The 27,798-nt window shown below is 48.8% G+C and overlaps 2 protein-coding genes across 4 annotated transcripts; one reads left to right on the top strand and one right to left on the bottom strand.

Moving 5' to 3' along the window:
* Positions 1-5,870: 5,870 nt before the first annotated feature.
* LOC128404483 (tigger transposable element-derived protein 1-like) lies at positions 5,871-10,024 on the bottom strand. Of its 2 annotated transcripts, none has more exons than XM_053370185.1 (2): positions 9,916-10,024; positions 5,871-7,921 (listed from the first exon to the last, which is right to left on the bottom strand). In XM_053370185.1, exon 2 carries the CDS (start codon positions 7,575-7,577, stop codon positions 5,937-5,939), a length of 1,641 nt encoding a protein of 546 aa, XP_053226160.1. In that variant the 5' UTR covers positions 7,578-7,921; positions 9,916-10,024; the 3' UTR covers positions 5,871-5,936. The 2 variants fall into 2 exon arrangements, with proteins under 2 accessions (XP_053226160.1, XP_053226161.1); XM_053370186.1 differs by having other exon boundaries at positions 9,851-9,971.
* Positions 10,025-10,220: 196 nt separating this feature from the next.
* On the top strand, positions 10,221-27,765 carry MUS81 (MUS81 structure-specific endonuclease subunit). 2 transcript variants are annotated; one of them, XM_053370182.1, is made up of 16 exons: positions 10,221-10,353; positions 11,414-11,561; positions 12,536-12,630; positions 14,937-15,035; positions 15,297-15,377; positions 16,615-16,703; positions 17,503-17,679; positions 18,518-18,622; positions 19,765-19,892; positions 21,443-21,555; positions 22,032-22,148; positions 23,026-23,121; positions 24,533-24,655; positions 25,402-25,505; positions 26,695-26,778; positions 27,128-27,765. In XM_053370182.1, the coding sequence occupies exons 1-16, from the start codon at positions 10,240-10,242 to the stop codon at positions 27,192-27,194; spliced, it is 1,740 nt and encodes a 579-aa protein (XP_053226157.1). In that variant the 5' UTR covers positions 10,221-10,239; the 3' UTR covers positions 27,195-27,765. The 2 variants fall into 2 exon arrangements, with proteins under 2 accessions (XP_053226157.1, XP_053226159.1); XM_053370184.1 differs by lacking the exon at positions 18,518-18,622.
* The last annotated feature ends 33 nt before the right edge of the window (positions 27,766-27,798 follow it).

The following is a 27,798-nucleotide window of genomic DNA, read 5'->3' as shown; positions in this document are numbered from 1 at the left end:
TCCATTGCATACAACCTTCCCAGGGCCAGAAGCAAAAGTGGTTGCGCAATGGACTCCCATACTGTTGTTGGCATCCGTCTGTCTGCACTTCCAGGGGTGAAGCCAAGCCGATGCGTGAATAGCAGCACCTAAGTGAAGTGTTGTCTTTACTTAAAGCTATGGTTTTCCCGGTAGTGATGTATGGAAGTGAGAGATGGACCATCAAGAAGGCTGATCGCAGAAGAATTGATGCTTTTGAATTATGGTGCTGGAGGAGACTCTTGAGAGTCCCATGGACTGCAAGAAGATCAAACCTATCCATTCTGAAGGAAATTAGCCCTGAGTGCTCACTGGAAGGACAGATCGTGAAGCTGAGGCTCCAATACTTTGGCTACCTCATGAGAAGAGAAGACTCCCTGGAAAAGACCCTGAAGTTGGGAAAGATGGAGGGCACAAGGAGAAGGGGACGACGGAGGATGAGATGGTTGGACAACGTTCTCGAAGCTACCAGCATGAGTTTGACCAAGCTATGGGAGGCAGTGGAAAACAAGAGTGCCTGGCGTTCTCTGGTCCATGGGGTCACGAAGAGTCAGACGTGACTAAACGACTAAACAACAAGTGAACTGACCTCCCTGGGGCACAAGCCTGAGTCGTGTGTATGGAGGTCCTGTACTGCCCAGACGGCAACACCCTCCTCTTAGCATCACTGATGTGGTCCAAAGGAAAGCAGAGCACTACATTCCAGCCACAGGTTTCACACCTCTCCATCCAGGCCAGCAAGAGGCATTGCCACTCTTCACAAACACATTCCAGGGGTCAAGAAACACTCAAATGTGAGCAAGGGGAAGGACTGATAAGGGGTGAGGCCTGGAGAAAGGGTTGGGGAGAGTCCTGAGGGCCAGGCAAAGATGCTGGGAGGCACCCATTGCTTTTGCTGGGACTGAGCCTTTTGAGGACTCACATACCTTGGAAGCCCCATTGGCTGTCAATTGGCTTTACTTCTGACTAGACACATTTGAACACAGACACACACACCTAGATCATGTAGCAGCATCTTCATCGCTCTTTCCCATTTCCAAAAAGGCCTTTAAAAAAGATTCTCAAAGAGAGAGGCGGTTGATTCACTCTGTGTTGCACCTTGGACTCAACTTGCCTGGGGTTAAAGCTCACTAAACTCAAATAGGCCTTCCTTACTTCAGAGTAGGCATGCCTCAGTTTGCACTGCCAGAGAGAAGGCCGCAACAACTGTTTCCTTATCCTTTGCAAAAATTAATTAAAAAGAGAGAGGTTCTTCATTGAGGGAGAGAGGGCTACAAGGCCTCCCCCACCTGCAGCTTTTGACACCCCCTTGTTTGTGCCAAAAATGTGTTTTAAGTGGAACCCCCAGGATGAGGCACAGGCACACACAGGGTAGGTGCACACCGTACATATAAAACACATGCAAAAAATACAACACACACAAAGAACCCCGGGGAATTTTTTCTGCCTCAAACAACTACAATTCCCAGTATCCTTTAACTTTCGCAGGATTCTTGGAGGCGGGGGGGGGGAGAGATAGGCATGCACTTTAGATGTGCATTGGATGTAGAGCGTGGATCAGATCGCCACTGCAGCAGCCCCTTTTTTGCTGTTTGCGAGGGTGGGGGGAGGCACTTGAAACAGAGATCAAGGAAGGCTTGGAGGGGGGAGAGAGAAATGAGAAGTACCCCTCCGCATTGCAGCAAATCTCCTTCACCCCCACCCTCCATCTCTAGGAAGGAAGGAAGGCTTCAGCATCTTTTGATGCACGCAATTCTAAGCCTTTGCATAGATGCACCAGAAAGGGACAAAGGGGGACTTGTGTAGCGGCGAGCCGGGCGCGCGTCCTTCCCTCCTCCCCCTCCTTTTCCTCTCTGCAACACACAGGCGCGTGCACGTTGCAGCTGCTGTTGGTGCTGCCTGCCTCTCCGCGCGCCCTGCCCGGACCGCTCGTTGCTCCCCCGCCCTCCTTCTTCGCTTCTCTCGCTTCCAAATAAGGCGTCGCGCGAGCCAAACCCTCAAGCGCCTCCCTGATTCTCACAACCTGATTTGCCCTTATTTGGGCATGTGGAGCGGCGGCGAGGAGGCGCAGCGCCTGGCACGCGGGCGCCCCCCTGCCGCCGTGGGTGTGCACTGCAGGGCTTCCTTTTGCCTTCTCTCCTGGGAAGGAAAAGCCGTGCAAAGAAAAGGAGGGGGGGGAGGGAAAGGGAAAGTGGGGGAGGGGAAAACCCTGGAGATTTCCACACGTGCGTGCGTGCGTGTGTTACCTTCACAATAGGCAACACCCAACAGGGAGCTGCAGATGGGATCCCAGTCATTACATCCGCCTCTCCTGTGCCCTGTTCTTTCCACTGATGTAAGATAAACAGCGGGATTGCTGGCTGGGCTCTGCTAATTGCTGCCATCTGGCTTTCCTTTATTAATTAAATTTAGAGCCTCATTCCCACTCACCTGGTGGAAGGACAAATTACCTGATTGGCACATGTGACACACACATCAAGAGGCCTAACTGATTTTCCCAAGCGGCCTAGTAATGTCAGAACATGCAGCCTAGTGGTGTTGTCGCCCCCACCCAAAAAAAATTTCTATCTGGAATCCAGCAATTGCTGAACAAGCAACCCATTCATAAAATCATAGCATTGTAGAGTTGGAAGGCACACCCAAGGGTTTTCTGGCCCAGCCTTCTACAATGCAGGAATTCATTAACATCTTCTGAACTATTGGTGTGGCAGAAGTGGAAGGGTTGCATAAGGGTAATTTCCAAATGTAAATTGGGTACTTTTGGGAGCCTACGTTTTGTGGGAGAATGAGCCTGGAACTTACTTAGACCCCATTGGCGCTATAAAGGAGTATTAGTCCACTTTAAGCAGGCTTCCCCCAAAGAATCCTGGGAACTGTAGTTTTTTAAAAAAACAACAACAGGTGCTTGGATTTGCTTGTTGTTGTTTAGTCGTTTAGTCGTGTCCGACTCTTCATGACCCCCTGGACCAGAGCACGCCAGGCACTCCTGTCTTCCACTGCCTCCCGCAGTTTGGTCAGACTCATGTTTGTAGCTTCGAGAACACTGTCCAACCATCTCATCCTCTGTCGTCCCCTTCTCCTTGTGCCCTCAATCTTTCCCAACATCAGGGTCTTTTCCAGGGTGTCTTCTCTTCTCATGAGGTGGCCAAAGTATTGGAGCCTCAGCTTCACGATCTGTCCTTCCAGTGAGCACTCAGGGCTAATTTCCTTCAGAATGGATGCATTTGATCTTCTTACAGTCCATGGGACTCTCAAGAGTCTCCTCTAGCACCATAATTCAAAAGCATCAATTCTTCGGCGATCAGCCTTCTTTACGGTCCAGCTCTCACTTCTATACATCACTATCGGGAAAACCATGGCTTTAACTATACGGACCTTTGTTGGCAAGGTGATGTCTCTGCTTTTTAAGACACTGTCTAAGTTTGCCATCGCCTTTCTCCCAAGGAGAAGGCGTCTTTTAATTTCGTGGATTTGGGTTTGCTAGGAGACCCTATTCCCATCACAGAGCTACAGTTCCCAGAATTCCCTGGGAAGAGGGATTGAAGCTCTGAGAGGTTTTTTAGAAGCCAGTATTCAAAGAAATTAGTGCCATCATAGGCCAATGAAGTGGTAGATGATACTATTCTGTGTTTGCTACCTGTGTTCTCAGGGGGCAAGTCTAATTTACCTTCAAGGGAACTCATTACATTTTGTTAGCAGCAGCCAGACAGGTGATCCCTCAGGGTTGGAAAGATGCAAACATTACCAATAGATTATTGCTGCAGTACATATACGTATACAGTATTTAATTACCCTGCCAGAAAGATTAATGCATCAGTTGAAATTATGCAGGGGGTCAGTGGACCCAGAGTTTTAGATTGGTGGGATTTTATTTTGTATGAGAACATTAAAAAGTAGGATCACTACATTCCAGCCCAATACAAAAATGGTAGGTGGTTGTTTTTGGGAGGGCGGAGGTTAAGGACTAAAGTATGACAATTAGTTTTTTATATAAAAATTGAAGCTCTCCTCTCTCAATTTGTACTCCTGTAATGACAGAAGACTTGGAATGTTACCATTTAATGTTGTTTTGCTCTTGCTACTTATCTGTGAAAATGCAGGAGTAATAATAGAAACCCCAAGTGTTTCACCACATGGGCGTAGCCAAGGGGGGGCAGCTGCCTCCCCTAAACCAATAAAAGTACTTGAGGTTCTGCCCCCCCTAACAAAAGCCTGCCCCCCAACAAAATCCTAGCTATGCCCATGTTTCAGCATAGTGGGGAACAAGTTGAGATTGGGGGGGGGAGCAATCTGTGTGCCTGCTCTGATGGGCAACTTCATGCCCCCCCCCGCACTTCTGATGGTTCTTTCTCTTTAACTAGACTTTGATCAGACAGCCCTACAAACATTAAATTGAGGGACTGTCCTCTAAAATAGGGTACATGGCTACCCTAATTCCAATGGCTCTGAGGGTCTTTCAGTGCAGTGATGTCTAGATGGATTGGGCACTAAGGTTTTTCCTCCCCTGTAAACTCCCCATTTTGGCTCCCTCCACCCTTTTACCATTTTGCCTGGCTAATCTGCAAGGATCTCCATCCATCCATCCACCTGTCTACACACCGGATAAATTTACAAGCTGACAAATTCCTGGAGTTCATATAGTGGCGGCAAAATTCCTGGCAAAGCAGCTGGTGAGAAGGTGGCTTGACCTTACGGTCTTGGAAATCAGCCTTCTGTGCTGGGCTGCGTGGCTTTGCAGCGGGAGGTAAGGAGTAGCTAAAATTTAGCTGCAAAATAAAGCTTCTGGGTCCAGAGGCAGTAAACCTAAAGTACTGGTTGCCAGGGATCATGAAGGGGGAGAGTGGGTTATTGCCTAATTGCCTCAGAGTCACCTGGTTGGCTATTGTGGGGAAACACTATGATGTGAGGCTGTTAAAGGCAGCCTTGAAGAAGGGCTTGGATTAAAGTTTGCAATCTGACTTTGCAATCAGTTTCAAGGGCTTGGGCTTTTCGTGGACTCTTGTTTCTACAATTCATCCCTACTCCCTGGTGACATATGGAAGAGGATTGGAAGAAATTTAAAGACTACAGAAATACTGCAAAATTAATGAATGTTAGAATGATGTTGGATTGAAGTTAAGTGGTTTTTAGCAGTAGTGTCATAAAGGAATGTGTAAAAATGGATTGTTAACAGGTGATAATCTAAAGTTATAATATATTAAGATTAAAGATTAGGATAAAAACAAAGAGGGAAAGGATTTGCTGAACCAACTAATTGAACTGGAATACAAAAAAAGGGAGGTGTGAGGAGGTCTGGGGAACAAGCAAATGAAAGATAAGATACGGAAAGATTGAATTGTTTTTAACTGTTTTTACTTTGTATTTTCTCTTTTTCTTTTTTCTTTTTGTAACATTTTGAAAACTTTAATAAATATCTTTTTTTTAAAAAAAGACATATGAAGCTAACCAAATGCCATGCTGCGTCAAAAACCTTGCCTCTCTTTTATTTATTTAATTTTTTACATGCCCTTTGCCATAATGTCCCAGGACAGGTTACAATTATAAATAAAAATGAAACCATTGCAATAACCCCCCCGTCAGTCTTTTTTCCCTTTTACTAAACAGAGCTCTAGCTTGGGGTCCCCCCCCCATGTTTGATCCCTACTCAGAACTCACCAGTCACTGAAGCAGGCAGTGAAACAGAAGGTCAGCACCCTGCCCCCCACTGGTGGTGCATAATAGAGGTGGACCACGGGGAACCCAGCTCGGGGACTTCTTTCAGAGCTGGAGCAATGGTGTCATCTGCTGGAGCACCAGGGGGACTGGCAGATGCTCCTTGTTTTGGCAAGTGAGGTGATAATGAGGCTTCCAAGTTTCACAAGGAGGAGTTAATTAATTTATGTACCACTTCATATTTCAACATAAACCCCCTTAGCAGTTTACAAATCTGAACAAAAAGGATTTTTCCGGTGTTTTAAAATTTGTCTAAAGTGAGACATAGCATTATCATTGAAAGTGTTAGTGGCACGACTTACAGCAGCTTTATCAGGGTGATATTTTTCAACAAAACTTTGCACTTCAACCCATTTTGCACACATTTCTTTGATCAGTGCAGTAGGAACACTGTCTCTTCTCTCCTCCTCCTCCTCCGAAGACAATTCCTCAGTTGCCGCCTGTTGTTGCTCCTTCAGAATGTTCTGAAGTTCTTCTGTGGTGAGTTCCGTCTTGTGGTCCTCCACTAACTCCTCAACATCATCACAACTCACTTCCAAGCCCATGGACTTTCCCAGAGACACAATCTCCTCAACAATAGGAGCATCCTCTTCCACATCCTCAAATACACATTCAGGGACAGCTTCTGGCCACAACGTCTTCCATGCTGACTTCATTGTTCTCTGAGACACATCCCTCCATGCTTTGTCTATAAGATGTAAGCAATGTAGGATATTGAAATTATTCTTCCAGAACTCTCTGAGGGTTAGCTCTGTGTCTGAGGTAACCTCAAAGCACCTTTGGAACAGTGCTCTGGTGTAAAGCTTCTTAAAATTAGGTATGACCTGCTGGTCCATGGGCTGGATGAGAGAAGTTGTGTTGGGGGGCAAAAACATTACATTGATAAAACTGAACTCTTCCACCAACTCTTCCTCCAACCCTGGAGGATGAGCTGGAGCATTATCCATAACAAGCAGGCACTTCATTGGAAGATTTTTGTACTGGAGGTATTCTTTTACACTTGGCCCAAACACTTCATGAACCCACTCAATAAAAAATTGCCTGGTTACCCAAGCTTTGCTGTTTGCCCTCCACACCACAGGCAATTTGCTTTTTATGACATTGTTTTTCTTAAATACCCAGGGGTTCTCAGAATGGTAGACTAGCAAAGGCTTCACCTTAAAATCTCCACTTGCATTCCCACATAATAAAAGGGTTAGCCTGTCTTTCATGGGCTTGTGTCCTGGCAATGATTTCTCCTCCTTTGTTATGTAGGTATTCTTTGGCATTTTCTTCCAAAAGAGGCCCGTCTCATCACAGTTGAAAACTTGTTGGGGAAGGAAACCATCTGCCTCTACATAATCTTTAAATGCCAAAACAAATCGGTTGGCCTCTTCTTTGATGGCACTGGCAGCTTCACCAAGTCTCACCACACTGTGGATGCCACTTCTCCTCTTAAAATTATCAAACCACCCTCTGCTTGCCTTGAAAATATCACTCTCAGCACTTGTTCCAGGGATGCTTTTGATGAGGTCAGCATGCAAATGTAAAGCTTTTTTACAAATCATGCTCTCAGAAATGCGGTCACCCGCCAACTGTTTTTCATTTATCCATATGAAAAGCAATTTTTCCACTTCTTCAATTGTCTGTGTTCTTTGTCTTGTAAGTGTTTTAACACCTCTTGCAACATTGGCTCCTTTAATGGCTTCTTTATTTTTCAAGATGCTAGAAACTGTAGATTTGGCAATACCAAACTGCTTTGCCAGATCACTTACACGGACACCACTTTCATGTTTGGAAATAATTTCCTTCTTCACCTCTATTGTTATTCTGTTAAGGATTCTCTTGGCTTTGCAGCTTTTATCCATTTCTCACAGCACGGGGTGATTGGCAGAGGGCTCCTGAGATGAGATGAGATGAATACAGATTTATGCACTGGGTTCCACAGTCACAAAAACAAACTGGTTGCAAGAGAGCTCCTGAGATGAGATGAGCACAGATTGATTGCATACAGTCACCAAATAAGCCCAAATATCACCTCTGTGGTTCACGGGTGCCAACAGCTAGGCCTCAGGATCTTGCACTCAGCAGAAGCTGCGTGGCATGTTCGACTTCTGAGGTGTGTTCGAAAACCGAAGCATTTACTTCCAGGTTTACAGCGTTCATAAACCGAAACATTCGTCAATAGAAACATTCGAAAACCGAGGTCCCACTGTGTAAGAAACACAATACAATTTCTGCATTCAAAACCAAATACTGTACCAAATTATAAATCATGATTCCACATTCTAATTTAATTCAATAAATGTGCATGTAAGTGAAAGAACCAAGTACCACAAAAAAAAAATCTTATACAAAACATCCAAATGCAGAAGACCCTTCGGAAGCTGCAAGCAGACATGCAGGGTGTGTTAGAGCTATGACAAATTGCAGGCAGCTGACTTCACAGCACCTCTCTGTTGCTCACACGGCTTGCCTCTTATTGAATTAGGTGTAACCACACCTTTAGCACATATAATGCCTCTGCCTGCCTGTTGATGAGCAATCTTCAAAGAACACAGGATGACTACACACCTGACAGCAGGAGCGGAAGGATGATTTCAGTCTTACTCCATCTACACCCCCCAACCCCGTCTCATGAACCATGTGCCACCTTGGAGGTCCACTCCTTCAATAAATTTATTGTGCTAGCCAGAGGCCATGACAATCACCTTGGAGATTATATAGAGAGAATCTATTCTGAAACATAGGAAGCTGCCTTATACAGAATCAGACCCACTGGTCCATCTAACTACATTGACTGGCAGCAGCTCTCCAGGCAGGGCTCTCTGCCAGCCCTACCTGGAGATGCTGGGGATTGAGCCTCTGGGATCTCCTGAATGCAAAAATTGTGGTCAAACCACTGAGAAAAGGCCCTTCCTGGTTCACAGATGTCTTTTTAAATTTGCAAAGCGGAGCAGTGCATATTAAGGTTCTCTTAATAAGGCAGCAATCTTAATCTGTGTTATGTAAACATGAAAAGGCACTTAGGAGCAGAGTAATAATTGGCAGCTTCAGCTATAAGAATCAAAGTAGCAGGTGGTGGGAAAGAAAGATCCTTCTCTGGTGGAAACCCTGGAGAGCGGCTGCCAGTCAAAGCAGGTGCCACTGGCCTAGACGGACAAATAATTTGCAGCTTCTTCCCTTTCATGGGAGGGACTGTAACTCGGTGACAAAGCATCAGCACTGCATGCAGAAGGCATGCAGCACCTCCTGTTAGAAAGGGATTGAGCAGTTTAAATGTATCCCAGGTCCAAAGAGGGGAGAACCAGCAGCTCATAGTAATCCATGGGAAAGCCTAATACCATCTTCCTCAAACTCGGCCCTCCGGATGTTTTGAGACTACAATTCCCATCATCCCTGACCACTGGTCCTGCTAGCTAGGGATCATGGGAGTTTTAGGCCAAAAATATCTGGAGGGCCCAGTTTGAGGAAGCCTGGTCTAATATATCCACATAATTGTGACTGGGCGTTTAGAGTTGCTGCCAACTAATCTCTGTTCAGAGTAGATCCATTGTAACAAATTGGCCGAAGTGAGTTCACGTTCATTATTATCAGAGCATCTACTCCAAGTAGGGCTAATACTGGATACAACTCTTAGTGCGTCCACACACCCCAAAACAGATCGCAGCAAAGAGGGGCACTTCTGCTCTACCTCTTTCCTTAAAAAAAAGAAGAAGTTTTTCAACATATTCATAAAGTAGCCCGGCTAATACAAACGCACGTGCATCTCATTATTTCCATGGTGCAGGTTGGAGACTGTAGTTGGGAGTGCCTTGCAACAGCCCTGCAGTGCAGTGTCTTCTGAGTACTGCAGAATGGAGGCTTGCCTGAAGCCAAGAGAGTAGTTTGCAAGGGCCCTTCAAAATGCACTTCAGTAGTAATTGGCCCCAATGCAGGTAGGGCTGAGACTGAAACAGTACAGTAGCTTGCAACAACCCTGCAGTGTTGCCCGCTATGACACCCTTACTGCATAGCTGTCAACGTTTCTCTTTTTTAAAGGGAAATTCCCTTATTCCGAATAGGATTCCTCGCAAGAAAAGGGGAAAGTTGACAGCTATGCCCTATTGCAGGAGGGGCTTCACAGGTCTGCGATGCTTACTGGTGGGAGGCTCAGGTGGGTCTGGTTGGCTTTTGTGAGCAAAGGCGAGTCGTATTTCTTTTTACCTTCCCCAGAGCCAAATCCAGCGCTCAGTTGCCTACGGGAGACTCATCCTGCCCCACCGACTCGCGGGCAAAGCGGCTGTCATTTTTGACCTGCCCAGGCGCCTCTCTCACTTTCGCCTCTGGAGAGAAGGCTGGTTGAGAGCGGGAACGCGGAAGCGGCCGCTCTTCCCTTTTCATGCGTCTACGGTTCCGCCCGTCGGCCTCTAGGGGGCGAAGTGCGCGTGCGCAGTCGCTGCCTAGCATGCCGCTCTGACTTCCCCGCTTCATCTCCCCGTCGAGTTCCGGGTCAAAGAGAAAAGAGAAACTTTCCGGCGCCTTCGGAAGATGCCGAAGCCCACTCAGGGGGGCCCGAACCCCTTATTTACGCGCTGGCTCCAGGAGTGGCGCGACCAGGCCGCCGAGCGCGGGCGCCTCAGGAGCCAACGCGCCTATGAACGGGTAAGCCACGCCCTCTAGTGACAGGCCACGCCCTCCGGGTGTTTTGCTCCGCCCATATCCCCCTTCGCGCTCGTTGGATTCCCCTCAGTACCCAATTTATAATGTAGTAATATAATGCTAACACATAATATTAAACTTCTTGGACTTTTCTCCCCAGCTGGTCATTAGGATAACTTGCATCTGAAATTGTTTGTTTCCTCCTCTCTCCCAATACATTTTCCTCTAGTGCTATGCCTTAAAATTATAAGCCTTCGGGCAGGGACCTATGAGTAAAGCTGCTATGGGAGCTCTGTTTTTTGCTGAACAAGCAGGATCGATAAACATGCATAAATGATGGGTAAGATCTTGACTTGGAGTCCACCCATGTTAGTTACTAATTTCAATATGTATCTTCTAAGTATCACTTACAAAGCAATCCTGTACATATACTGTATACTGAGAAATAAGCCCCACTGAAATCTTACTCCCAAATAAAGTGAGTATCGGGTTGAAATTGAAGTCTAGATCCAGCCCTAAGTATCAGCAACTATGAACTGACCAAAGAGAATATGTATAAAGGTAAAGGTACCCCTGTCCGTACGGGCCAGTCGTGTCTGACTCTAGGGTTGTGCGCCCATCTCACTTAAGAGGCCGGGGGCCATCGCTGTCCGGAGACACTTCCGGGTCACGTGGCCAGCGTGACAAAGCTGCATCTGGCGAGCCAGCGCAGCACACGGAAACGCCGTTTACCTTCCCGCCAGTAAGCGGTCCCTATTTATCTACTTGCACCCGGGGGTGCTTTCGAACTGCTAGGTTGGCAGGCGCTGGGACCGAACGACAGGAGCGCACCCCGCCACGGGGATTCGAACCGCCGACCTTTCGATCGGCAAGCCCTAGGCGCTGAGGCTCTTACCCACAGCGCCACCCGCGTCCCTAGAATATGTATGGGTTAGTTCAAATTTCACAGAGTGGTTGTGGCCCCATCCTGAACTGCTCTCCTTGTTAGTCAAAGTGAAGAGACGGGAAACCATGTGCACCTCTCCTTACTGTCAAAACAATAAATCCTCTTCCTTGTGTTCAGGCGCTGAGCTCTCTCCGCAAATACCCACTCCCTTTGCGCAGCGGGCGCGAGGCTCGGATCCTTCAGTACTTTGGTGAGCACATCTGCCGCCAGCTAGACGAGCAGCTGGAGAGACACTGCCAAGCCCAGGATGGCACAGTATTGACAGGTGAGTGGTGGGGCAGCTGTGTGAAGGTCCAATGTGTGCTCGAGTCTGTTCCTTAAATAGAAAGTAAGATTCCAGTCCTCATGGTGCTGAATAAAGCGCTGGTTTAAATAGAAACATAGGAGGCTGGTTTATACTGAGTTAGACTATCTGTCCATGTAGCTCAGTATTGCTTACCCACAGTGGTTTGCAAAAGCTCTCCAGAGTTTCATACAGTCCTACCTGAAGATACCAGGGATTGACTCTGAGATTTTCTGTATGCAAAGAAAGTACCCTTCCACTGCGTTTTGGCTCTGCCCTCTGAAACAAGTAGAGTCTTCTCTTGCCACTTAAGTCATATTCAAGGAGGAGCCTGGTGAGTATCCCCTGGAAGGAAGTTCCACATTTACATGCTGGCAGAGTGAATGTTGTGCTTTGGGTAGCCAACTCCTGCACATCAGAGGGATGGAATAAAAAGGAGGGTGTCAGGTGATGAGGGGAAATTCCAATGGATGCAGGCAGGCCTCACAGTGCAATCCCGTGCATGTCTATGCAGAAGCCAGCCCCACACTTAACTCCCAGGTAGCTGCATATTGGATTGCAGTCTAAGGCTGTTTAGGGCTGATATGAACAGGGCAGCATGGGAATTGGCATCATCTAGGTTGGGCCTTGGGGGTGTTCATTTATCTCTAAAGCTGCACAGGTTTCTAGTCCTTATGGCTATGGTGAAATGTAAACTTGAAAACTGGTAACATTTCATTAAACGAACAAAAGCTAAGCAGGACGTTGGCATTTGGAAAGCTTAGTCTTTTAATGCGTTCATGGCCGCTTGCTCTTTTGCCCCCTCTCTCTTTCTCTGTCTCTTCCTCTGTGGGGGGGGGGGCAGGGGGAAGAGAGAAGTGCACATATGAGCAAATTTCCTTCATTGGTCTCAGCTGTGGAATTTCATTAGTCTCCACTAAACATCTATTAAACAGAGTTTATACTGTGAATTCCAGGTCTGCATGCCACAGCTTCTTCTCAGAAGGATCAAGCGGTCCAGCCTGCCCTCTGTGCCACAGAGCCAGATCAAAACAAAGGACAGTGCTTAAAGGTCCGTGTAAATACCTTGCCCTTACAAGCAATTGAACTATTAGTATGGCCATGTCTCAACTCTCTCTGCCTGGGCGAGTTCCTCCTAAATTCAAGAGGCAGCCCACTTCCCCTCTTTTCCTCTTCCCATCTCTTGGAGTGGGGCTGAGTGGATTTGGGGTAGGGTGACAATGCTGTGATCTTTTCCCACGAATCGTCCCAGCCACTGCTGCCCTGGCAGATTACCCAAGTCTGCTCATCCATGCCTGTGCCAAGCACTTAAAGGTGAGAATGCAACATGTGCATTATCATCAGAATGGGCTGCCAAACATTCATTGAATGATGGTGCAGGTCATAGACTAGAACAAGGGTTGGGGAACCTTTTCAAGCCTTCTCTCCTTGGCAACCAGCAGTGGTAGGTGCAGCCAGAGGCACAAGTGGGTGGGGCTAGAGTCAAAAGCGGGAGGACAAATGGGCATCACTCCTAACCTTTGTACAGCAGGCTGCATTTCAGCCATGCAAAAGTTAGTGGTTTCTATATACTGTAAATACACCCACACTCTTCTCCATCCTCCACCAGGCAAGTAAGAGACATTATTACAGTTTAAAGACACATTCCAGCCAAACTAAAGCACCCATGGTTCTGGTTTTAATTTACAAGGGGGTCCAGGATACCTTAAGGACCGCCTGATCCCTTCCTCTTCATTGATGTCTTCAGTAGAGTCACTGTTAGTGCTCCCCCACCCCCCGCATGGCTTGGATGCCCACCTCAAATCCACCAGGAGCTGTGCATTCAGCATTGTGACTCAGATTTTGAGGACCTCCCTCCCATTTGAGATCAGGCAGGCCCCCTCTCTGCTGAATGTCCAGCACGTACTGAAGACATTTCAGCTGGGATTTTGACTGAATTCTGATTTACTTACTGTATTGGTGAGTTTCTTGCACACCCCTTAGATGCTGTCATAATTCAGCAGTACAGTATATACATTTTCTAAATAGATAGATAAATAGGGTGTCGCTTAGGGAGAGGCTCAGAGGAACACATTTGGCTTCCAAGCCTGAGTTTCTCACTCCTTCTTGGGCTACAGATTAATACCCATTCTTGCTGTCAACCAGAAGAAGTAAAAATTCATCTATTCATCATTTGCTTGAACACTGGCCTGAAATGGAGTCCTGTGTAACTTGACAGCTTGCGTTGTGCAATTTAAACCACATGGTGCAAGCTTTAAAAGCTACTGCCTTCTGGTTCTTTGCTGTCCTGCCCCCCCGTAAAAAAAGTTTGATTGCCACATTGCTATGCCGCACCTCTGAGAGGTGTGGCTGAGGATCATGTAGTGCCCCCACACAGCTGCCTTTCATATTTCCATGGGTCCTGGGGCAAGCAGCTTTCCCAGTGGATGGTGCTGAAAGCACATTTATCCATTTCACTTTTTAGCCCGTCCGCCAAAATGCTCTCCTACAAAGCGCACACTCTGCTCCTCCCCGAATGGTCAAAGGCCTTGCAACATAAAAGACCTTTCATCAAATTTTGAAAAGAGGCATTGTGGCTGGCAGGGTAGCAGTCAGGGAAGGTAGCCGGCCTGGTTTGCTCATGAAAACATGGAACAGTATTGGGTCAGTTCCCCCACCTCCCACCCCGATTTTCCACTTTTATCCCATAGAAGGGCATTGAGAACTAGCTATGAATCAGGAAGTCCCTGGTTTAACTCTTGCTTCTGTCACATGCTTACCAAGTCACTTTGGGCTAGTGATGGGGAACCTTTTTCAATGGAGAGCCGGGTTCCTTTCTGGTCCACCTGGCAGGGGGCACATGTTGGTGGTGGGTGGGGCCAGAGGCGAAAGTAGACGGAGCAACAAATAATTTTTACTTTTGTACAGAAGGCTAGTTTTTATACCCCCCACACCTCCCTATCTTTTATCTAGGCAAGCGAGAAACATTATCAGAGTTCAAGACCACATTCTGGCCAGGGGGGAAAACCTCAAAGCTTTCAGCTGGGCTGGGGAGGGGTGTGGCCTGGGGAGAGCCCTGAGGGCCAGAGAGACAGACCTGGAGTGTCACATTTGGCCTCCAAGCCTAGAGTTGTCGTCCCCCCCCCCCCCCGCCTTAGGAAAGTCCCTCCCACTCAGCCTCTGCTCTTCCAACTAAGCTGTTGCGCTCAGGTCCTGCTTGCGGCCTTCCTATTGAGGCACCTGAATGACTACTGAGAACAGGATGCTGGGCTAGATGGGCCCCTTCTGGCCTGACCTAGCAGGACTTTTCCTTGTGTTCATATGTTCTTAAGACTGGTGGAGTCCCTGAAGAAGACACACCTACTTTTCCTTTTACAGAAGAAGCAACCAGTATCACGCCAGCGTGGCCGGAGGTACTTCCCAGATCCCCGTTCTGGAGCCTTTGCCATTTTGGTGGCTCTGTACCAGGACAGTGTGGTAAGATAACAGCTGGTGCAGAATACAGTAAGCTCAAAAACATAACATTTGGGGAGGGGGAGAACCTAGAGCCCACCTTTCCCAGAAGGCTTGTGGGGAAACCCCAGGTGCATGATGAAGACCTGAACATTGGAGGATTGTGGGAGTGGCTTTTGTTTTGGAATCCTCTTTAAGAAGTCAGCAAAGGTGGGGCAGTGTTAAGAGGTGGGAATCCTGGGAGGAAATGTAAAATCTATCCTGCCTTTTTGACCCTTCTTCCAGAATCCTCACTCCCGGGGTTTCCTGACAAAGCCGGAATTACAGAGAGCAGCTCAGCCGCTGTGTGAGAAATCTTTTTTTCTTGTGAGTTCCTGTATGATCTGTATTATTTTATTGGTACTGTTGTCACTTTGGCTAGAACAAGAAACTTATATAGATTGATTGATGAATTAAGAAAATCTTTGGATACCTCCAGACTCTTAACTGTTTTGCAGGAGGGATTCCAGCGTGTCCCAGAAGTTTATGTTTGTGCAATTGAAATGGATTAGAACCCTTTGTCATCCTCGTACAACAATCCACTCTTTTAAGGTTCAAAAGCTGACCTTTTGTGGTTAGAAAAGTGATGAGGAAATGCATGGAAAAATGGGGGAGGGATGAACGGCTAATGGGAAGACGTATAAAACCCTGCAAGCAAATGACCGTATTTTTCGCTCTATAAGACGCACCCGACCATAAGACGCACCTAGTTCTAGAGGAGGAGAACAAGAAAAAAAATGTTCTCTCCCTCTCTGTGCAGCGCCCCTTCAGCAAAGCGGCAGGAGAAGCGGAGCCCCTTCCATTTCTCCTCCCGCTTGGCTGAAGAGGCGCTGCGCACAGAGGGAAAGCTGCGCAGCGGCTTTCCAGCGAAGCCAGGAAAGCAAGAGGGATCGATCCCTCTTGCTCTCCTGGCTTCAGCAAAAGCAACGCAAAGCTTCCTGAGCAGAGCGGGAGCACTCCCACTCTGCTCAGGAGGCTATCGCTGAAGCCAGGAGAGCAAGAGGGATCAGTGCACACCAATCCCTCTCACTCTCCTGGCTTCAGGGATAGCTGTGCAGCCTGCATTCGCTCCATAAGATGCACACACATGTCCCCTTACTTTTTAGGAGGGGAAAAGTGCGTCTTATACAGCGAAAAATATGGTAGGGCGAATGACCATTGCCATTTAACCTCTCCGCAAAGAGGTAGCAATGAGTCCTCAGTTATGACCGAACCTAGTTTAACACCATGTCAGTTTTACACAAGGAAATCGGAATGAATGCGCAATAAGCAGGCCGTTTGGAGGAGCCCTATTGGCATGATAATCTGGTTACGGAATATCTTAGTCTGCCTTATGACCCTGCACTCGCAATAATGCGGATACCAGTTTGCAAGAAATGTTAGAATACATTAAAAAAAAAATCAGCAAAACACTTCAAAGGCATCAGGATCCCTCCCACCTTGTGGGTTGGTGGGAAGAAGGGGAAAGTTCTGCTGCAGCAGGCCCTGAGGTGGCCTTCCCCAGCCTTCCTTTCTCTCCTGAGATTATGTATATTGTTGTTGCTGCTTCTGCTTCCCCCAACAGGCTGATCCTGGGAGTAAGAACACTGCCTGGTCTGCAATCAGCACTCTGCTTCGCAAGGAGTTGGTCCTCAAGACCAATATCCCAGCCAGGTAAGGATGTTGCACCAGCTACCTGGGAGGTAAGGGAGAATCCATAGATAGCACATAGCTTGTATTGGAGTGAGGTGTGCAAGCTTTTAGCATGAGCCACACATTTGCTTACAGCAGGCATAGGCAAACTCAGCCCTCCAGATGTTTTTTGAGACTACAATTCCCATCATCCCTGACCACTGGTCCTGTTAGCTAGGGATGATGGGAGTTGTAGTCCCAAAACATCTGAAGGGCCGAGTTTGCCTATGCCTGGCTTACAGGCTCCGATCCAACTGTATGAAGTGCTCAAAAGTTTTAAGAGAAGAGAAAGACGAAAGCGGAGGATCTTTGGGTCCCAGAAGGGATGGCATCTTTCACACAAAAACACACACAGAGAGAGAAATGGGCAGGGACCCTGCTGCCTACATGCCCCATCAGTGGAAAGCCCTGCTTTGTTCCGTGGTGTCAGCCGTTGTCTCTGACCAAAAGGATAACAGAGACATCACCTGTCTGATATGCATTGGGAAGGGGTTCCAGGCAGGAGGTGCTGCCACACTCAAGGCCCGATTCCTGCATTGTGGGGAACAAACCTCCTCATCAGAGGGGACCTGCAGGAGGCCTTCTCCTGCGCAGCCCAATGATCTGTCAAGTATAGAGCGGGTGGGACCATCTTTAGCATGAACCTGGCTAGGATTGGGAACCTGCCTAGTGAAAGCTGAAGCGCAGCAGCCTTTTAACTCTGGAAACATCAACCAGATGGGAGAGAGGCTGGGGAGGCCGGGTGGAGGCCATTTTGACTCACCCTCCTCTGCTCCGGCAGGTATTCTCTGACAGACGCAGGGCTCACCTTAGCCCGGGAACTGGCAGCTTTGAATGAGCCAAAGGAGAAGGACTCCAACTCACTGGCAGCTGAGGCAGCTGATGCTGGAGACCCCTTGCTGCTTTTGGAGGGAGATGATGAAAGCGAGCAATCTTCGGACAGGGATGCCTCGCCCAGGTAAGTAGCCTCCTTCCTGAGCAGCTACTTTTCTGCTCTCGGGGAGGGGAGTAGCAGAGGCAGTGAAGCTGCCCCAGGTGAGGCTTAGTGTGCAGGCTGCGCTCTGTCCTGGCCAAGCATGTTTGCTTTTGTTTCAAATTCTGCCCATGAGCTGCCTCTTGATTCCCAATCAGCACCACCGCCCCATACCCCAAAAATTTCGGGTGGTATGCCAGCCCTGTCCTCCGGCACACTTTGCCGGCAGCACATCCAAGGAACAAGGAAGGAAGGAAGGGAAAGGCAGAGACCTGTCTCTGTTATCAGGACCATGGAATCCCCTCCCTGCTGGAGCAGCGCACAGCTCACTCCGCCAGATAGGATCTTGCTGGGTTATATAATTTGTATTTTATGGTATCATCATCTGCTAGAAGGAACAAAATGTAAGCTGCTAAATATTGCGCTTTTAATGCTTTGTTGTTTTAATTTTGTGAACCCACGTTAGGATGACTTGTTGATTTTGCTGTCAAAGGGTTTTTTTGCTGTTGTTTTGCTGGATTTGTTATATGGGTTTTTGTTACGTTTTTAATTGTAACGTATTGGCGTATTTTGTTGTTGTTATACTTGTTATCTTTTAAAAAGCTCTTTTTGAACCTTTGGGAGCTGCCTTGGGGGCCTTTTCAGCTGAAGGGCAGCAAATAAACTCTACAAATAAAGTTCTGTAAGTTGCTAAGAGAATTTTTATGTAGGAAGCAATTAATACGTTGAAAGATAGATGATAGATAGATAGATAGATAGATAGATAGATAGATAGATAACACATGTTAAAATGTAATAAGAAATAAATTTGCTGGTTTTCCAGGTCAAGCTGCAGAGAGCCAGGGGCAGGGCTCTTAAAACCCCAGTTTTCTTTTCACCCTGGGAACTTTGATGTTATCCTCTGTGTGGATTTCATTGAGACCACGGGGTGAGTGGCAGCTGCAGGAGTGAAGCGCGCGCACACACACACACACACGGATGTGGGGACTCTGTTTCTGACATGTAGGGGATGGGGCACTCTCAAGAACACATATGTCTGGATTCATTTACCCAGAATAAATGCCCCTTTCCCAATTTGGTTCCAGTTTGGACACGTAAAAAACAGAGCAGCAGAGGAACCAGCCAAGAGTGTGCATGACAGGCGTATGCTTTGACTGCCTAGCAGCAGGGATGGGCATCCCCCAGCCCACTGGCAAAAATGGTCCAATCTGGCCTGTGAGGCTAATTTCCCCAAACCACGCCAATCTGTCAATCAGCCGTCACTCTGGTGGGCAGGTGGTGACAGCTAATGGGTGGGGTTTGATTCTGCATGGGCTTACATGCTTTGGTTCCCTTTCTGGTAACTGCCACCCGCAGCCAAAGCAGCAAGATCTCCTCCCCGTCAGCTGATGGTCAGCGGGTTAAATCCTGCTCGGTCCCCTGCAGGAACCAGGGCTGAACTCTTTGCTCATCAGCTGATGAGTGAGAGATCAGTCCTGCTTGGTGCTGCTTCTTTGGCTACTCTTGCCCCCACTCCACCTCCCCAGGTCAACTTAGACAGGTGGGTAGGACCACCCACCTATCCATCATCTAGTGTCACCTGATGATTGGCAGGTGTGTGGTCCTGCCCACCTGTCAAAGTTGGCCCATGGGAGTGTTGGGAAATACAGATCTGGCTCGATGGGCCTGTCAGGAAGCTTCTAGAAACCATGCAAGGTATAGGTGCCGATCAGAGGGTTTCTGGTGCTGCAAAAGTGGATCTTAATAACCAGCAAATAACCAGCGTTTGACAGAGCAGACGAAGACAGTAGAAGCTGTCTCCTTGCCTATGTAGATCATAAAATCATATTTTGGATAACAAATTACGTTTATCATTAGGACGAGATAAGCTTGTGTTACGTCCGTCACTTTTGTAGTGCCTTTGTGATAAAAACAATAAAATGTAGCTGTAATTTTTTTTAAAGGGAAGAGTTCAGTTGAAACCAGGATTATCATCTCAGGATAGCCACTTCTCTGATTTGTTGCTGTTGTTGTTGGCAGTGTAAATGTGCTCTAAAGAGCTGCTCTCCCTCCCCCCTATTTCCCCTTTAGTGGCCCCAAGTCCCGGAAGCAAGATTTGGTGAGTGAGCTCCAGCGCCACAATGTTCCCTTCAGCATCCGGAAGCTTCACATCGGGGACTTCCTCTGGGTGGCCAGGGAGAGAGTCTTACCTGCAGCAGGTGAGTGTGGCGGGTGGTTTGGGACATGCGATAGGAGGGTCCATTGGAAAAGCGTGTCAGGATTTTGCCTTCCCTCTGAACCTGCCACTTCACTGATAGCCCGCGTCAGTTTATCTATTTTTTTGCATTTATGTGCCCCCTTTTTCCTCCAAGAAGCTCAAGCTGACGTACATGGTTCTTTCCCCTCCGCATATAACCCTGTGAGGTAGGTTAGCCTGAGAGGCAGTGACTCTCCCAGGGTCACCCAGGGAGGTTCGTGCCCTGGTGCCCTTGCTTCCCTGTGATGACTTTTTTAGGAAAACAGGGTCTGGTACCTTGAACACCTTTTCAATTACCTAAAACTGCACCAAGGATGCGGGAAGGGGAGGAATTGCTCTGGTCCCCTTCCAACTCCATCCATGCGACCATGTAGGCCTCTCAGCGCTCCCTCTGCAGTTCCACACCTCCTCTCAGGAGCTAAGGGGCAGGTGGTGAAAGGACAGAGGCAGGGAAGGGGGTGACAGTCCTCTGATCATTACAATTCCATCTACCTACCCTTTCCTTCGGGTGGCGCTGTGGGTAAAACCTCAGCGCCTAGGACTTGCCGATCGTATGGTCAGCGGTTCGAGTCCCTGTGGCGGGGTGCGCTCCCGTTGCTCGGTCCCAACGCCTGCCAACCTAGCAGTTCGAAAGCACCCCCGGGTGCAAGTAGATAAATAGGGACCACTTACCAGCGGGAAGGTAAACAGCATTCCGTGTGCGTCTCTGGCTCGCCAGATGCAGCTTGTCACGCTGGCCACGTGACCCAGAAGTGTCTGCGGACAGCGCTGGCTCCCGGCCTATAGAGTGAGATGAGCGCACAACCCTAGAGTCTGGCAAGACTGGCCTGTACGGGCAGGGGTACCTTTACCTTTACTTACCCTTTCCTTCTACTGCCAGAGGCTAAGATGGGCATTAGCATAGGCGCCAATTCCTTGGCCAAACACGGTGCAGCATCAGTGACAGGCTCCTCCTGAGCATGAGAGTGGAGGAGCTGCAGCCATTGGTGCTGAGTGGCACTGGGCCAGGCCCTTGGCCCCCTCTCGACGATGTGCGCACGATGCATGTCATGCATGTGACGTCACAAGACACGTCATGTGACACTGGGGCCCCCTCAGTCTTGGGCCCAAGCTGGAGCCTCTGGGCATTACCCATTTTGAAAAAGCTTTAAATTCTAGAAAGTTGCCTTTCGTTGAATCGCAGAACCTGAGGGTCATCTCATCATCCAAACCTCCCCCCCCCCCAGCAAGATGAGCTTGAGTAACTCAGCCAATGCTTCGGAAAAAGGCTGTGGCTCGGGGGCAGAGGATCTTCCTTGCTTGCAGGGGGTCCCACATTCACTTTGCACCATTCTTCAAGTAGGGAGCCTGAAGTCCTGGAGAGCCCTGTATTCCTCTGGTGGCTGGCGTTGCTGGCTGATTGGCGCTGTGGGAGGGGGGCTCTGGTTGTATCTCTCCCTTGGTTCACCAGGTTGAGGCTAAATCGACGTTCTTTTAAACAGTCGCCCTCCTCCCCCTTCTTTCGTTTTCCAGGACAGCTACAGCCACCTGCCGCTCGGGAGCTGGTGCTGGACTACGTAGTAGAACGGAAACGGATGCCGGACCTGTGCAGCAGCATCATTGACGGCCGCTTTCGTGAGCAGAAGGTGCTGCGCTGTGTCTGGGTGGGGAGAGTAGTCACCTGGAGCCCCGTGAAGGGACGGGACTGGGATCAGGCAGTCTGATGCAATGGTCGTGGCTCAGTGACCGCGATGAGAGCCACAGGCAGTAGCTGTCCCATCACAGCTGAAGGAATAGTCCTGCTTGCCGTCTCTGCTCCACAGTCTGATGGAACAGCCATTGCTCAGTGGCACTTAGGGAGGAGGAGAGCCCAAGGGAGCTGGTTGCTCAGCAGAGCAAGAGGGAGATGCCCTGCTTCCCTTCCCTCCCTCTCTGCCACTCTGCAACGTTTCAGAAAGTGATTGCACTAGATGAGAGTTCCTCTGAGCATGTGTCGAGAGCCCTGGAAAGCAGTCTTTTTGTGTGTGTGAGAGAGAGCAAGCACTTGGAGAGCTCTGAAGGCTTCTCCACTCCCACACCTGCAGCACCCCCAGCTCATAACTAACTGCTCACTTCTTCCTAGTTCCGTCTGCGGCAATGTGGCATTTCTCACCCCATCTACCTGGTGGAAGAATCGGGCTCCGCACAACACCTCAGCTTGCCCGAAAAGACTCTCCAGCAAGCGATGACCAACACCCAGGTAGGGGCTCCCCAGGAGAGTCGGTACTTCAGTCTACCTGGCTGTGTTACCTCAAGCCCAGGTAGGGCTGCCGCTGTGCATACTTCCCCCAGGCTCTGCCAGCACTCAGCCACCCTGGATCCTGCCTCCATCCCTAACTTGTCCCCTGCCATGGCAACCGCTTCAGGGTTGCATATTTGGGGGGTTAGGGAAGGCTTTAGCTGCCTGCACCTGGGAAGGGGACTGGCAGCTTCCAGCAGCCGTGATAACCGTCGTCTTTCCAATATGATTTAACAGAAAGCAGAGAGGATGGACCAAATGTCTCAAATAACCCTTTTCTAATGTTACTGGCCAGGACGTGGGTGGCGCTGTGATCTAAACCACTGAGCCTAGGGCTTGCCGATCAGAAGGTCAGCAGTTCGAATCCCCATGACGGGGTGAGCTCCCGTTGCTCGGTCCCTGCTCCTGCCAACCTAGCAGTGCGAAAGTGCAAGTCAAAGTGCAAGTAGATAAATAGGTACCGCTCCAGCGGGAAGGTAAACAGCGTTTCCATGAGCTGCTCTGATTCGCTTAGTCATGCTGGCCACATGACCCGGAAGCTGTAGGCCGGCTCCCTCGGCCAGTAAAGCGAGATGAGTGCTGCAACCCCAGAGTCTTCTGTGACTGGACTTAACTGTCAGGGGTCCTTTACCTTTACCTTTAATGTAACTGGCAGATGGAAAACCAGAAGTTTTCTAACATTTCTTACCCCTTTGTTCTCCCCCCCCTTCTTTCCTCTTTTGCTTTCTTTCTTGTCTTTTCAATTCTCTCTGTTATAGATACTATTTTACTGGATTGTGAAAACAAATAAAAATTGATTTTTATTTTATTTTTAAAAGATAACCGTTGTCTTTCCCAGGTGGTGGATGGCTTCTTCGTTAAACGCACTCGGGACCTACGGGAATCCGCAGCGTATTTGACCCTGATGACGCGTCAGCTGACCAGACTGTACGAGGCGAGTTTGGAGCGGGGTGAAATGTGGGGGCGGGGACTGCTCACCCAGGAGAGTGGCACATTTAGTTTGTTTCTCTGCTGTAACTGCCTGCCTCTTCTGTGTATTTTTATCCTTTGCTTTTAAAAGATTTGACTTAAGCTCTTGCCCTGCTTCTTTTCTCCCAAGATGTGCCAAGACTGGTTGGGAGTTACTTAGTGCTGTGTTTGCAGCACTCTGCATCTGCTCAGGAACACTTACTATTACTGATTTATTGTTGTGATTGGATCTTATTTATTCAGGCCTAGGCCTAGCCTCCAGCATACAGATAATCAGGGCGCAATGTTAAATCGGCTAAGGTTATATTAATTGCTTTTAAATACCTTTCTGAGTGGCAGTTAAAAACAACAACCTCCACTCAGTTAATGGTCAGATTTTTTAAAATGCAAGCGTTTGGAATCACACAGGTAGGTTGTACCTCTTTTGGGAGGGAGCACCGGCCTCCACATGTGCTTGTGCATCACCAGGAAGCAAAGATGAGGCTGGTTTGTCCACCACCACCCCTTTTAGAATGATTGATCTGTTCTACAGAGATTCAGTTAACTGGTGAAACCTCGTCATATTAAGGTTTCTTTCAAGGAAGGGTCATAGCTCAGTGGTCGAGCATCAGCTTTGCACACAGATGTCCCCAGGTTCAGTCTCCAGCATCTCTGGGTAAGGCCGGGAAAGGAAGACCCTGTCTGAAACCCTCATAGTTTATTGACAGAGGACATTATTTGCATGGAGAAGGTCCCAGGTTCAATCCCTACAGCAGGACTACGAGAGAGCACCCTGCCTTCAACCCTGAAAATCCACTGCTGCTGGTGTAAACTTTGGGCCCCCATATATTTTTTGGACTACAACTCCCATCATCCCTGATCACTGGGCCTGCTAGCAAGGGATGATGGGAGTTGTAAGTCCAAGGTTGGTGTAGGCAGGCTTTTCCAAACTTGGGTTGCCTGCTGTTTTTGGACTACAATTCCCATCATCCCTAGCTAGCAGAACCAGTGGTCAAGGATGATGGGAGCTGTAGTCCAAAAACAGCTGGAGGCCCAAGTTTGTAGACAACGTAGGGCTAAGAGGACCATTGAGGCGACTCAGTAAAACAGAGATTTCTCTGTTCCTTTTAATCCAGCGACAACTTCAGCCAAGCCCATTTAGCTGTCGCGTGAACGAAATAAAAGTTCTTTGCTCGCTTGAGCTTACTTGGGTTTTCCAGGACTGAAACAAATGTTCGGCGAGTTTATAATGAAAAAGCTGGCCATCCATACGAGGGCGCTGGAGGCAGGGAGAAGGAGGAAAAGGTGATGCTGTGAGTCTGAAAGGGGAGAGTGGAGGAGACCGAGGTTGTGAGCCCTGTAGCTGCTAAGGACTGTTCCTCCTTTGTCTTCCCTAGGACAAAACCCTTCTGAGCTGTACCAAGGAGGAACTAGAGCAGGAGCGCCCTCTGCAGCCCAGCGCTGGCTCCTGCCGGCTTCTGACCTTTGCTGAGTTTAACGAAGGGGCCGTGAAGAACAAGGTAGTTTCTAATGTACTCCACATACTTCAATGATGGCTCAGTCGGCAGAGCACGAGACTCTTAATCTCAGGGCTGTGGGTTCGAGCCCCACGTTAGGGCAAAAGATTCCTGCACTGCAGGGGGTTGGACTAGATGATCCCCATGCCCCCTTCCAACTCTGCAATCCTATGACTCCTCATGTGGTTAAAGGCCACTGCCATGTCTCCCCCTCATCTTCTCTCCTCGAGGGTTTGATTTGCGAAGTTCTCTCTTGTTTGCACCGCCAACAATCCTGAAAGGGTGCTTGCTATTCTTCCCTTTTCTCTCTTGCTTTCTTTCTTCTTCTAACGTGTGTGTGTGTGTGTGTGTGTGTGTGTGTGTGTGTGTGTGTGTGTAGAGCAAATTGAAGGTCGGGGCGCCTTTCTTGATCAGCCCAGACACTGAGGTCCAGCTCCAAGGACCTTCTGGCGGTTCCCTCTCAGAAGTGAGATTACAGGGAACCAGGCAGAGGGCCTTCTCGGCAGTGGCTTCCCATCAGATGTCAAGGAAATAAACTATCACCTGACTTTTAGAAGACATCTGAAGGCAGCCGTGTTTAGGGAAGTTTTTAATGTTTGATGTTTTATCGTGTTTTTAATATTCTGTTGGGAGCCGCCCAGAGTGGCTGGGGAAACCCAGCCAGATGGGCGGGGTATAAATAATAAAATTATTGTTACTACTACTACTACTACTATTATTATCAACTCTCTTACCCCTCCCTCTCCCAGGCCCAAACAGTGAGTGAGGTCTTTGCGCGGCAACTCATGCAGATCAGCGGCATCAGTGGAGACAAGGCAGCTGCCATCCTGGAGAGATACAAAACACCAGCTAGGTGCGGAGACAGGCTATGAAAGACACAAGGTCATTGGCTGGTTGGGGTGATGGAGGAGGCTGTCCTCTACTGCATTGCCTAGCTCAGCATTTCCCAAACTTGGGTCCCCAGCTGGACTACAACTCCCATCATCCTCAGCTAGCAGGACCAGTGGTCAGGGATGGTGGGAATTGTAGTCTAAAAGCAGCCGGAGACCCAAGTTTGGGAAACCCTGGCCTAGCTTAATATAGAAACCTAGGAGCCCATCTGGGTCAGCCCAAAGGCCCATCAAGCATCCTATTCTCACCAGATGCCCCAATGAGGAGCCCTAAAGAAGGAGCTGAGCTCAACAGCACTCTTCTCACTTGTGTTTCCCAGGCTGCCTCAGATCCTGGAGGGTACAATATAGCCGCTACAACTCCTAACTATTGATAGCCTTCTCCTCCTTGAAGCAGCCTACCACCTAATGCCATCCAAGGGGGTGGCCATCACTGCTTCTTGTGGGAGCCAGTTCCACAGTTGAACTATGCACTGCGTAAAGAAAGCCTTTCTTTTGCCATTCCTGAATCTCCCACAATGCAGCGGGGCTGATCCCTAGTACAGTGGTACTTTGGGTTACAGACACTTCAGGTTACATACGCTTCAGGTGACAGACTCTGCTAACCCAGAAATACTACCTCAGGTTAAGAACTTTGCTTCAGGATGAGAGCAGAAATTGTGCTCCAGCAGCGCGGCGGCAGCAGGAGGCCCCATTAGCTAAAGTGGTGCTTCCAATTAAGAACAGACCTCCAGAACGAATTAAGTTCTTAACCAGAGGTACCACTGTATTACAAGAGAGGCATTCCCCCTATCCATGCATACTTCTGTGTACCTCTTTCGTGTCCCCCCCCCCAGATTCAGGTGGCAGGGGTTGGGGAAGTACCTCTTACCTCCTGAGACCCTGGAAAGCTTCTGCCAATCAGAGTAGGACAAAATAAGCCTGGCCTAGCACAAGGCAGGTTTCCTTGCTCTGAGCCAGGGCATACAAAGGCTGTTAGACTCCACCTCCCATCAGCCCCAGCCAACATGACCAGTCGTGAGGGGTGGTGGGAGTTGTAGTCCAGCACCGTCCAGAGGCCCTCAAGTTCCCCATCCCTGCTGTAAGCCATCTGAATGGGTTTCGGTTTGCCATCCATGACCCCCTTCTCCCGCTTTCTCTCTTTCCCTTCAGCCTCCTGGCTGCTTACGCCTCTTGCCCAACGCCACAGTGCCAAGAGCAGCTGCTGAGCGATGTCAAATGCGGCAAACTGCAGAGGTGAGCAACAGAGCTGCATGTTTCCCCTCCCCTCCCCAGGCCTGGAGCTTCAGCGTGCAAAAGGCATCTTGTGCAAGAACCACACAGGATGTGGGTTTGGGAGCTCAGGCAACGGACAGAGATCTAGCAGAGAAGAGAGTCAGCAGCCTAGAACGGGTTTTTCACTGTGGGATTTTGGGAAACGAGGCCAGAAAAAGGACCGAGGGAGGGGCCGGTCGGTCTTAACCACACCCTGAGGGTCCAACCCTGTAGCCTGAACCTCGGAGAGCCCAGTTGCCTTGACAATTGTCCTGTTGTTGACTCTCCTAACCTCTGCCCTTTTGCTCTCTTCCTTCCTCTTTTGCTTCAGGAACTTGGGCCCTGCCTTGAGCAAGACTTTGGCTCAGTTGTACTGCACATCAGGACCTCTGCCTTGAATCAGTGGGAGGCTGTGGGTGCGCCTGTGTGCCAACGATTCACCAGCCAGCGTGGAATACGCCTCCCCACTGCCAGCAGAGTTAGAGGAAGGCCTGTTGTGTGGTCACAGTTACCGTATTTCAGCAGCCAGCAGCTGTGGGAAGCTGGCCCCAGAGACAGCCAGCACTGTTGCTCCTTGTAAAACACAGGTGCCAAGGAAAGGATGGGTTTGTCCTATTGCCTCATCACAGGGGCAGGGAACCCGAGGCTTTCTGGGCCAGTGAGCTTTTTCATTCAGCAACATCTGGTGAGCTACAGGTTCACCACCCCTGCTCTAGCATGATGTGCCAGATGTTTACTAGCCCAAAATGCACTTCCTTGCCACAAACTTATGAGGGGTCCAGGTTGACTCTGTCGTTTACACCACCCACAAGACTGTTTGAGGAAGAGCACCCGACTGGATATTTTGGGCCCCTTTTGGCTGCTAAATTAGGGCCTGCCAAGTCTCATCCTTCTTGGTTTTTTCTTCCTTTTTTATTTTAAAAAAATCTGTCGATATTCTAATAAAATTGTAACATTTTGTTTTGCAAAGGCTCTTCTTATTATGTCTTCAACCCCTGAGGT

This window comes from Podarcis raffonei, chromosome 16 (genome assembly GCF_027172205.1).
Source record: "Podarcis raffonei isolate rPodRaf1 chromosome 16, rPodRaf1.pri, whole genome shotgun sequence".
Taxonomy (NCBI): domain Eukaryota; kingdom Metazoa; phylum Chordata; class Lepidosauria; order Squamata; family Lacertidae; genus Podarcis; species Podarcis raffonei.
This window is presented reverse-complemented; position numbering and strand designations above follow the sequence as displayed.

Excerpts from the sequence above, each read along its gene's own strand:
- LOC128404483 (XM_053370185.1), bottom strand. The coding sequence starts at position 7,577 with ATGGATAAAAGCTGCAAAGCCAAGAGAATCCTTAACAGAATAACAATA.
- MUS81 (XM_053370182.1), top strand. The coding sequence starts at position 10,240 with ATGCCGAAGCCCACTCAGGGGGGCCCGAACCCCTTATTTACGCGCTGG. Across the intron at positions 12,631-14,936 it reads ACAAAGGACAGTGCTTAAAG|AAGAAGCAACCAGTATCACG; the intron begins GTCCGTGTAAAT and ends TTCCTTTTACAG. Across the intron at positions 17,680-18,517 it reads GACAGGGATGCCTCGCCCAG|GTCAAGCTGCAGAGAGCCAG; the intron begins GTAAGTAGCCTC and ends CTGGTTTTCCAG.